Genomic DNA, 12064 nt, shown 5'->3' with positions numbered 1-12064 from the left:
CTGAATAGGTTGATGATAAAATATCTCAGACTAAGTCTTCAGCTCGATTTGCCCAGGATCAAACACAGTTCACCACAGCCTCGCCAAGGCCACATTCCAACATTAACTGAGTAATGCTTCAGCAAACTGCAGGAAGCATCTTCGATGGAAGCCATTTTGTTTTCTGAACCACCAAAAAGAAAACAGGAAATAAAACAGAGCTATTTTCAATGCGTCTGCTGCCAGGTTTATTAGACTTATCTCACAATAATTTAAAACATTGTAACAGGACCAGATTACAATTTTTTTTTAAAAAAGGGAGAGATTAAAAGGGGTGCGGGGTGTAAATAAGTCAGTGGGAAACTCCTCAGAAGTGCATGATCATGGTGGGTTGGTGAAGGGGGGGGATTCGAACAGTGGGGTCGAAAGCCAGCCCAGTCTCAATGAGGTTGTCAGTGAAGGAACAGAGGCCTGTTTCAAAAACGAAAAGCTCTCAAGCTGGAAGGGATTGTAGGCCCGAGCGAGATTTAGGGCGATGCATCAGAAATGTTAATGATCTGCCAGAGCTTGCGTTGGAGCAAGCTGCCAACTGGATTCATCGTAACAGGGTCATCCTACCCGGCCAGCTAAAGCAGAGAAAGGAGATGCCAACAAGCCTCCTCCAAGGATATGCTTGTGACCGCTGTGTTAGAACGAATGGAAATTCAATAGCTAGAAAGACCTTTTTTTTTGGTTTTGATTTTTTTTTGTTTAAATAGAACTTTTGAACGAAAATCAGCCGAGAGTGTTAAATATTCTGTCTCGTTGGCGACTTCAGATTGGCTCTGGTTTTAGTTTCTCTTTCAGGAATGCCTTCACAAACTCTTCCACAATCGCAGGCGTGATCTCCTCCACGTCTTTGACGTACTTGGCTCTCTGTGACATGTCCAGGATGGTGAGGAGCGGAGCAGACTCTGGAAGGTTTGTAAAATCCCGTAGCGATTCCGTCATGTCATCCTGTAGCAAAGGAAGAGAGGGAGAAATAGCGTCAGTGGTCGGGGGAGGTGAAGACGGCAGTGGCTCATGATGATGGTTTTGGGATGTTTTCGCTACAACTTGAACAACTTGCGTTTATAACAGCGTCTTGAGGACAGGCTACTGAGAGGTAGGCTTTAAGGGAGCGTCTTAAATGAGGACAAAGAGGGACAGCGATGGGAGATTTAGCCGAAGGGACTGCACTGATTGAGGCCTGGGAGATGACAGCAAGGTCAAGGGTAAGATAAATAAAACTAAAGATCCTGAAGAGGTCAGAATTGCAGGAGCTCAGAACAAAACGAAATACATTTAAGACAGAGACGAGGAGGAAGTCCTTCTCTCTGAGGGTTGGGAATCTGCAGCGTTCTTTACCTCAGAGGGCTGTCGAGGCTGGGTCATTGAGTATATTCAAGGCTGAGCTCGATTCTTAGTCAGTAAGGGGAACAAGGACTCAGGGGAAAAGGAGGAAGGCCGAGTTGAGGATTATCAGATTGGGCATGGAATGGTGAGGCAGACTTGATAGGCTGAATTACCTACTTCTGTTTCTATATCTCTGGCCACAGAGATCAGGGAAGTGTTCTGGGCCAGGATTTTCCCTGACCGGTTTTGAATGAACTGGATTTGATCAAGGTGTTGGCAAATCCAGTCACCTCCTGGCTGCTGTCTAGAAACAACTGGTTAAATGGGGCCATCATTGAGGCTGCGACCAATGTTTAATAACCAGCCACATTTTCTCAGGTAAGTCAATAACTAGGTAAAGTCACCATGGTCCTCCCAGATCAAAGAACTGCTCCCTCATTCGAGAGAGAGAGACAGACAGAGGGAGAGAGGACTGGTTGTGGTCTTATCTGAGGGTCACCACGCCTCAGGCAATATAGAAACATGGAAGATAGGAGCAGGAGGAAGCCATTCAGCCCTTCGAGCCTGCTCCATCAATCATCCTGCTCTCTCCCCATAACCTTTGACCCCATTCGCCCCAAGTGCTAGATCTTGAATACATTCAATGTTTGGCATCAACTACTTCCTGTGGTAATGAATTCCAAGGCTCATCACTCTGTGGGTGAAGAAATGTCTCCTCATCTCCATCCTGAAAGGTCCACCCCGAATCCTCAGACTGTGACCCCCAGTTCTGGTCACCCCCACCATCGGGAACATCCTCCCTGCATCTACCCTGTCCAGTCCCGTTAGAATGTGATAAGTCTCTATGAGATTCCCACCCCTGTCTGAACTCCACTGAAGGATGAGGTTGAGAAGGAGCATCCTTCATGGAACTGAACCCAGGCTGTGGCTGCCATTATGCATTGCAAACCAGCAGTCCAACCAACTGAGCTAACCGACACCATTAAAACCAGACCAGCAAGTCATTGGTAAAGTGGGAAACAATGAGTGTGCCATAACCAGCCACATTTTCTCAGGTAAGTCAATAACTAGAGCCTTAGGTAAAGTCACCATGGTCCTCCCAGATCAAAGAACGGTTTTCTCATTAGAGAGAGAGAGGGAGAGGGAGAGAGGACTCGTTGTGGTCTTATCTGAGGGTCACCACGCCTCAGGCAATATAGGAACATGGAAGATAGGAGCAGGAGGAGGCCATTCGGCCCTTCGAGCTTGCTCCGCCATTCATTACAGCACTCTGGAACCCCAGTGTTGTGCAGTGCCTGGGGTGGGGGGGGGGGGGGGGGGGGGGGGGGCAGGTTTGCCTTTACAGGAGAGTCACAATGCCACTCGGGTGGCATCAGTCTTGGGTAAGGACTGGTGGAGACCCACGGAAAGGTGGGCAATTTTGTCAGTGGTCTTCAGGTAAGTACGGAATTATCCACTTTGGACCATAAAGTTAAATACAGTGGACGTCCAAAGAGATTTGTAGATTCAGGTGCACAAATCTTTAAAATGTCGTGCACACTTGCAGAAAATAATCAAGAAAGCTAAAGGAATGATAGAACCCGAGCGCAGGGATGTGGAAGTGATGCTGCAGTTAAACAAAACTCTGGTGAGACGCCACTTGGAGCTCTGCAAGCAGATCTGGGCACCACCCTTAGAAAGGTCTGACTGGCCTTGGAGAGAGTTAAATGTAGATTTACAAGAATGATACCTGGATGTCAAGGGTTAAGTTATGAGGAGATATTATCCAAATTAGGCCTGTTTTCTCTAGAATTTAGGAGGTCAATGGATGATCTGAATGATATTTTCAAGCTTTAACTGGAAAACGATAGGGTAGGTAAAAATAAACTATTAGTACTTGTTGACAATTCTAGAACCAGGGGCCACAGTCTGAGAATTAGGGCCAGACTGTTCAGGTGAGGTGTTAGAAAGCACTTCTATACAAAAAGGGTGGTAGATGTCTGGACGTCTCTTCCACAAATGGGAAGGGGATGCTGGGTCAGTTGTTAACTCAAATCTGAGATGGATAATTTATTGTAAAGCAGAGAGATATGGGCCAAAGGCAGGCATATGGAGTTAGGCCACAGATCAGCCTTGATCTTATTGAAAGGCGGAACAGGCTCGAGGGGCTGAAAGGCCTACTCCTGTTCCAATTTATTTAGGGGGCAGCAGATGCTCCCTTCACCCATCGGGCTGGCAAAAGGCTGAAGGATGAGTCAGGCTCTGCTGTGTGTGCCCAGCTCTCAGTCACTGGCACACAGCTCCCAGTGTGTACTTTGCTGGGTTCAGGAACCAGGCCAGTGTGGAAAGGAAATGTCTGCATTTGAGGACGTTTAACGCTGAATACTGGCATTGGCAGAAAGCTGCAACATTCTGATTCACATCACAATCCACTTGTGCAATGTAAAATACCCTCAGACCCATTTCTTAGCTCTTTACCCTTATGTATCCATTCAACAGAATATTTCCCAGTAATCAACATCAGATTATTTTTCAATAAAGCTGCAGTAATAACATTCCCAATCACTAATCCTGTGGGAGGTTTGAATGAGTCTCAATGGGAGAACACTCTGAGTAAAAGGATGACCCTTTAGAATGGAGATAAGGAAAAACATCTTCATCCAGAAAGTGGCAAATCTATGGGATTCATTGCTATAAAAGGCTGTGGGGGTTGGGTCATTGAGTATGTTTAAGACTGACATAGATAGGTTCTTGAGTGTCAAGGGTTACATGGAGAAAGCGGGAGAATGGGATTGAAAAACGTATCAGCCATGATTGAATGGCGGAGCAGGCTTGATGGGCTGAATGGCCTAATTTCTGCTCCTTTGGGTTACGGTCTGTTAAAACGTGCTGGAGAGTGAGAGACAGATGGCCAGCCGGCAATCCGAGACTCCAAGTGGCTCCCTTCAGCTCAGTGGGTTACACTTTCATCCCAGAGTCAGAAGGTTGTGGGTTCAAGCCCCACTATACAGACTTGTACATATAAATCTTGGCTAACGCTCACAGTGTGCTCCCAAGAGGATTTGTAAAGAGTTTCTGGGGAACCAAAATCTCAACCACGAATGGTGCCCTTCACAAGATCATTTCAGTGCATAAAACATCGAAAATGGGAGGAGGTCATTCAGCCCTTTGAGCCTGTTCCATCATTCAATATGATCATGGCTGTTCATCCAGCTCAGTACCATGTTCCACTTTCTCCCCCATACCCACTGATATTTTTAGCCTCAAGAACCGTATCTAAAACCTCTTCCAAACAATCAATGTTTTGGCTTCAACCACGTCCTGCGGCAGAGAATTCCATGGGCTCCCCACTCTCTGGGTGAAGACATTTCTCTATATCTCAGTTTGAAAAGGCCCACCCCATATCCTTAGACAGTGAACCCTGGTTCTAGAGTTCCCGGTCATCATGAATATCCTTCCCACATTTACCCTCTTAGTTCTGTTCGAATTTTATACCTTACCATGAGATCTCCCCCCCCCCTCCCTCATTCTTCTAAGCTTTACTGAATGTCATCCTAACCAATCCAGTTTCTCTTCACAAGTCAATGCTAGCAATCAATCAGGTAAACTTTTTTTGTGCTCCCTCCATCCTTTCTTGGATAAAGAGACCAAAGTTGTGCATAATATTCCAGGTGAGGTCTCACGAGTACAGCATGAAATCCCTGCTCCTGTACTCAAATCCTCTTGCTCTGAAAGCCAATGTAGTATTTGCCTTCTTCAGTGCCTGCTACATCTGCAAGCTTACTGCGTTGGTAAGACAGACACCACTGTCCTCTCCCAGGTCCGGGTGCCCAGCATCAGGGCTTTAATCACTCAAAAAGTGATTGGAGAGATGATGGCCTAGTGGTGTTATTGCTGGACTGTTAATCCAGAGACCCAGATAATGCTCCTGGGAGTGGAGGGGGAATTAATAGTCCATGAATTCATTGTCAAATGTCAGGAAAAACCCATCTGGTTCACTAATGTCCTTCAGCAATCTCCTGTCCTTACCTGGTCTGGCCTACATGTGACTCCAGACCCACAGCAATGTGGTTCACTCTTGATTGGCTGCTGGGCGATTAGGGACGGGCAAATGCTGGCCTAGCCAGTGACGCCCTGATCCCGGGAATGAATATAAAAAAACCCCAGCTCCATTAGGTGGGGCATACCCTTTACATCCCTGACCTCCTGGTTCCTGAAAGAACAGCTTCACTTGGATCTGGATGTAGGTTTGCTTGCTGAGCTGGAAGGTTCATTTTCAGACATTTCGTCACCATACTAGATAACATCCTAAGTGAGCCTCTGGACGAGACCTCTGTGGCGCAGAGCCATTGAGCTGTGGCTGGGGCAAGAGGGTTTGGTGAACTTTTACAGCAAGACTGGTTCTTCACATGCAGTGTGGCAGAGGTTACCCTAAACAAATATGGACTCGCCTTTACATAGCGCCTTTCACAACCCCAGGACAAATCCAAAGCGCTGTACAGGCAATTGAGAATTTTTTTGTAAAAACAATCACAAACATTGGAAAAACTGCAGCCAATGTGCCCAATGCAAGTGCCCTCAGCAACAATGTGGTCTGTGCCCACTTAGTGTGTCTTCATGATTCTTACTGGGGGATAAATATTGGCTTGGACAATCATAGGACCCGAGACATTAACTTTGATTTCTCTCCACAGATGCTACCAGACTTGCTGAACTTTTCCAACAACTTCTGTTTGTGAATCTGATTTACAGCTTCTGCAGTTCTGCAATAGAATGACTATGTTATGAGGGGCTGGGTTGGAACTGAAGCTACATCGAACTGCAGCTGCTGGAAATCCAAAATGAAAACACAAACAGTTGCAGAAACTCAGCAAGTCCGGCAGCATCGGTGGAGAGAGAAACAGAGTTAATGTTTAAGGTCCAGAGTTCTGAAGAAGGGTCACTGCACTCGAAACTCTGTTTTGCTCTCTCCACAGATACTGCCAGACCTGCTGAGTTTCGCCAACAATTTCTGCTTTTGCTACATCAACAGCAAACCAGCTGAGTCACAAGTGTCGTTGTCTGACGCCTAACGTTTGATTCCTGGGAATCCAGGTGGATGGCAGCAGTTCAAGAAGGCAGCTCACCTCCACCTTCTCCAGGCCAGCTAGGGATGGACAATAAACGCTGGCCTCGCCAGTGACGTCCATGTCCTACAAACCAATACAAAACATTTCAAAATCACGAGGGGTTTGGACAGAGCTGATTCAGAGAAATTGTTCCCATTGGAAGAAGGATCCAGAACCACACAGTACAGGTTCAAAAAGAAGCAATGGAGACAGGACCCACTTTGGAGGGCCAGATCTCAAACAATGATGTGACAGAGAGAAGGTGAGCACTGCAGATGCTGGAGAAGCAGAGTCGAAACGTGTGGTGCTGGAAAAGCACAGTTGGTCAGGCAGCATCCGAAGAGCAGGAGAGTCACCGTTTTGGGCATAAGCCCTTCATCAGTACTGGGAGGTGGGGCTATGACTGACAAGTCAACTTCACCAGTTTCCTCATTTCCCTCCCCCCCCCCACCTCATCCCAGCTCCAACCCTCCAACTCGGCACCACCGTCTTGAACTGTCCTACCTGTCCATCGTCCTTCCCACCTATCCACTCCAGCCTCCCCTCCAACCTATCACCTTCCCACCTACGTTCCCCCAACCCCCACTCTCTGATTTATCTCTCAGCTACCTCCCCGCTCAACATTCCTTATGCCCAAAACGTTGACTCTCCTGCTCCTCGGATGCTGCCTGACCTGCTGTGCTTTTCCAGCGCCACACTTTTACAACAATGATGAGACAGAGAACAGGAAAGAGATAGAGAGCTGAGTGCCATGGTATAATGGTAACAAGCTCTCCCCCTCAATGTCAGCAACACAAAGGAGCTGGTCATTAACTTCAGCAAGCGGGGGGGGGAGGATCAATGGAGTCGATGAGGAGATGGTAAAGAACTTCAAGCTCCTCGGAATAAATATCACCAACAATCTGTCCTGGTCCATCCATGTCGATGCTACAGTCAGGAAAGCACACCAACGCCTCTACTTCCTCAGAAGGCTAAGGAAATCCAGGATGTCCACAAGGTCTCTTAACCATTTTTAGACGCATCATAGAAAGCACCCTATCCAGAAGCATCACAGCTTGGCATGGCAACTGCTCCGCCCAGGACTGCAAGAAATTGCAGACAGTTGTGAATGCAGCCCAGTCCATCACAAAAACCAGCCTCCCGCCCACTGACACAGCAGAAAATGGCTGGAATGATAACATCTGAGGATGCTCAAGAATTCAGAATCGAGGCAAGGGCAGATATCTTGGAGGGATATGTGGCCGGAGAAGATTACAGAGGTATAAAGTTTGGAGGGATCCGTAAACAAGGATGAGAATTTTACAATCGAGACTATCTTGACTGCGAGCCAAACAATATTGGGAACATGGCCCGGTCTGAGTAAGGACAGAGGCGCCAGAACCTGAGGTGTGCTGATTGAGTCCAGCCGGGAAAGTGCCTGAACCAATACAGAGTCAGGGCCTACAATTAGGAACTGATTGTCTGACCATCTTGATTCCAGTGAAAAGAAACGAGAGAGAGAGAGAGAGAAACAAAGCGCTCTGTGAAGAGAGTCATCCATCATCTCGACAAGAGCAGCTTCGCATAGAGAAAGACAATCTGGTTTTCAAACGCAGGAGCCCAGAGGAGCTCAGACCATGCATTAATTTGCCACTGAATTGCTAACGCCACACTAGCAGGAAAGGCAGAGTAGCAATAATCCCATCAGAAAGACAGAGCCACAGGCAAACGTTGATGGTAACAATCAGCAATTAGCAGGTGGCTTGGGTTGTGCACGATACAGCAGAGGCCTCAGCGACTGTCACCATCAGACTGGCAACCTGTTTCCTCTCCAGCTGTTTGTTCCCTTGTTACGGACATGCCTGTGACAGACCAACATGGTGCTTGGGATCCCAAGGGAGAGGGTCAGGGGACTGGGCTCTGTGCCCCTTCTGACACATACCAGGTGTTTAACCTCATGCCAGGGGAACCCAGAACCACAGCTGGTTACAAATGGGTTCGATTCTCTCAGTTAGAGTCATTGCGTAAATCCCTTTGTTAACTCATTCCGAGGTAAGCTCTCAAAAACAAGTTTAAGTTTAGATGCCTTCATGGTTTTTTTTTTGTTATTGGATGTGGGCATGACTGGCTCAGCCAGCATGTATTTCCCATTGTCAATTGCCCAGAGGGCAGTTAAGAGTCAACCACATTGCTGTGGGTCTGGACTCATATGTAGGCCAGACCAGGTAAGGATGGCCGTTTACTTCCTTAAAAGGGCATTAGTGAACCAGATGGGTTTTTCCAACAATCAACTACAGATTCAAGGCCATAGATTAGATTAGATTCCCCTACAGTGCAGAAACAGGCCCTTCGGCCCAACAGGTCCACACCGACCCTCCAAAGAGTAACCCACCCAGACCCATTTCCCTAATGCACCTAATACTACGGGCAATTTAGCATGGCCAATTCACATATCTTTGGACTGTGGGAGGAAACTGGAGCACCTGGAGGAAACCCACGCAGACACAGGGAGAATGTACAAACACCACACAGACAGTCACCCGAGGCTGGAATCGAACCTGGGTCCCTGTTACTGTGCGGTAGCAGTGCTAACCACTGAGCCACCGTGCTGCCATCATTAGATTCTGAATTCCAGAGAGTTGAGCACAGGCCGACTGCCCAGTGCCCAGGCCTGAGGGAGGGCCGCACTATTGAGGCTCCTGCCTTTCAAATGAGGCGCTGAAATGTGACACTGGTCCCTGGGAGTTAAAGGTCGCATCGACTCAAAATTGAAGGGGCCAGGGACTTCTCAGTGACGCCCGCCCCTCAGCCAATACGCCCGACGATCCAGTCACGGCCACGCTGTGGGATGTTGCTGTGCACAAGGGAGCGGAATTGTTTCCCGCATTCCCCCCACCCCCCCAAAGCCCTTGCACCCGGCTGGCATTGGCCCCTCAAATCGACTCAGGCAAACGATTCTGGTTCACGACCCCAACACTGTCTGTGAGATCTTGCTGTCCCGCAAAGCAGCTGTAGCATCTCAGCGCGTCCGACTGCGTTTCTGGAGTACTTTGTCGGCGAACGCCACGCCCCTGCCTAGGCTGGGGAAGGCACTCGGTAAATGCAATTTGTTCTCCCCTCACTCCCCGACCCTTGGAAGTCTCGGCGAAGCTCACAACCATCACCAAGGTGGGGCCTCCTGGTTCGTGGTGTTGGCCATACTGTACAGTTACTCCAAAAGGTCAGGCTGTGCCAATGGGAGCCTCTGGGTGGTGTACCAGAGATCCAGAGTATCACCTAGAGGGAGCTTGACCCTCGCACTACTGCACTTGGCAATCAGTGACCCCTGTGCTCACCCATAGCCACACAGATCCAACCTCCGTAAGCTCAACAAAATCACTATTACCAGCAGCTGGATGAGGTTTTCAATTTAAGGCATGCTGGGGCACTCCCAGCACATTTCTAAGCCACTCTGAACTTTTCTGGAAATTAAATATCTGAGAGCTCACTTCCCCCATCATGCCAACAGCCTGCATTAAAGATTACAAAGTGAATGAACATTGACGGCTGGCACGCTCACTGGAGGATACTGCAATGCACCGTCCCACAGCGGGGAGAGTGGGCATGTATTCAATCCGCTCTGTAACTTTTTAATCGAGTACAATCCTGGATTTCCCCAATCTCGCTGGGAGTGCATCAGCAAGATGGAAAGGCGCTGGCTGCCTCGGCTTGTTCCACTGCGTGGCTGGAAAGTTCTAGAATGCCAGCGGCGAAAGAAACCTTCGAACTGGGTTGGATACCAATCTGGGCTGTGCCAGGGACTGCACAATCTGCCTGCTCAGAGTCACGTCAAGAAACTGAAGACACAGCTTCCATTCTGCGTTCTGTCGCTGGAAAATGTGGTCAAGCCTCAGATGAGTTGTCCCTTTAGCTCATGTTTGGCACACTCACAGCATCGAGTGTGGGAGTTGGGATGTCATGTGATGGCTGCATAAGACATTGCTGAGACCACAGTTGGAGTGCTGCGTACAATTCTAGTCGCCCTGTTATAGAAAGGCTGTTGCGAAACTAGAAAGGGAGCAAAAAAGATTCACAAAACTGTTACCGAGACTGGAGGGTTTGAATAAGCTGGGACTTCTTTCCCTGAAGCGTTGGGAGCTGAGGGGTGACCTTACAGAAATCATGAGGGGCATGGATAGGGTAAACAGACAAAGTCTTTTCTCTGAGCTGGGCGAGTTCAAAACTAGACGGCATCAGTGTAAGGTGAGGGGGAAAGATATAAAAAGGACATGAGGGGCAATCTATTCACCCAGAGGGTGGTACGTGTATGGAATGAGCTGCCAGAGGAAGTGGTGGAGGCTGGTACAGTAGCAACATTTAAAAAAACTCTTGGATAGTACATTGATAGGAAAGGGATATGGACCAAATACAGGAAAATAGGACTAGTTCAGTTTAGGAAACCTGGTCAGCATGGACTAGTTGGGCTGAAGGGCCTGTTTTGGTGCTGCATGATTCGATTTATTACTGTGACGTATACTGAAGTACAGTGAGAAGCTTTACAGGCAGATTGTACCATATAAGTGCATCAGGGAAACAGAATAAAGTGCAGGGTACAGTGTTGCAGCTGCTGAGAAGATACAGAGAAAGATCACCATTAACATTTGAGAGATCTCTGCTCAGAAGTCTGATAACAGCAGGGAAGGAGCTGTTCTTGAATCTATTAGACCATAAGACATAGGAGCAGAGAGTAGTCCATTCAGCCCATCGAGTCTGCTCCGCCATTCAATCATGGCGGATAAGTTTCTCAACTCCAGTCTCCTGCTTTCTCCCCATGACCCTTGATCCCATTGATACTCAAGGACCTATCTATCTCAGTCTTAAACATACTCAATGACGTGGCCTCCACAGCCTTCCGTGACAGTGAATTCCATAGATTCACCATTCTGCGGCTGAAGAAGTTTCTCCTTATCTCCATTCCAAAAGGTCTTCTCTTTACTCTATGGCTGTGCTCTCAGGTCCTAGTGTCTCTATTGCTACGTGGGTCAAACTTTCATATCTTCTGCCTGACGGAAAAGGGTAGAAGAGAGTTCAGCTGGGGTGGGAGGGGTTTTTGATGATGTAGGTTACTTTACCGATGCAATGGGAACTGTAGGTGGAATCAAGGAAAGGTTAGTTTGTGTGATGGATTGGGTTGCGTTCACAACTCTCTGTAGCTTCTTACAGTCTTCGGAAGTGCAGTTGCCATACCAAGCAATAACAAATCCAGATAGGATGCTTTCTATGGCGCATCTATAAAACTTTGCAAGAGTCTTTACTGACATGCTGAATTCCTTTAGCTTCTTAAGGAAGTAGAGACATTGCTGTACTTTCTTGACCATGGGTGGACCAGGGCAGATTGTTGGTGATTGTCACTCCCAAGAGCTTGGCGCTCTCTGACTCTTGACTCTATGTTCAGCAGCAGACTGACCACATCCACTTTGTGGAGACGTTTATAAAAATATTTGTCTTTAAGGTTGAAAAACCTCAACACTATTTACCACTTGAATCAGATTGTCAGATTTTATTATCTTTGCATTACAAACCCTACACATTGAACCTGCATGCTCCATTGAACAGGGAGCTTGGGTCAGGTTCATGGAATCCACTGTCTTGGTGCCTCTGGGAAT

At 47.7% G+C, this 12064-nt stretch overlaps 1 protein-coding gene across 1 annotated transcript in view; it reads right to left on the bottom strand.

Moving 5' to 3' along the window:
* Window positions 1–200: 200 nt before the first annotated feature.
* Window positions 201–12064, bottom strand: part of nxn (nucleoredoxin) — a 234848-nt gene continuing 222984 nt past the window's right edge. The window contains exon 8 of the mRNA XM_043718204.2: window positions 201–975. Coding sequence (XP_043574139.1) covers window positions 793–975 — 183 coding nt within the window. The 3' untranslated portion in view covers window positions 201–792. The remainder of the gene's footprint in view (window positions 976–12064) is intronic.

This window comes from Chiloscyllium plagiosum, unplaced genomic scaffold (genome assembly GCF_037043375.1).
Source record: "Chiloscyllium plagiosum isolate Xiang-an unplaced genomic scaffold, Cpla_swu_hap1 HiC_scaffold_31, whole genome shotgun sequence".
Taxonomy (NCBI): Eukaryota; Metazoa; Chordata; class Chondrichthyes; order Orectolobiformes; family Hemiscylliidae; genus Chiloscyllium; species Chiloscyllium plagiosum.
This window is presented reverse-complemented; position numbering and strand designations above follow the sequence as displayed.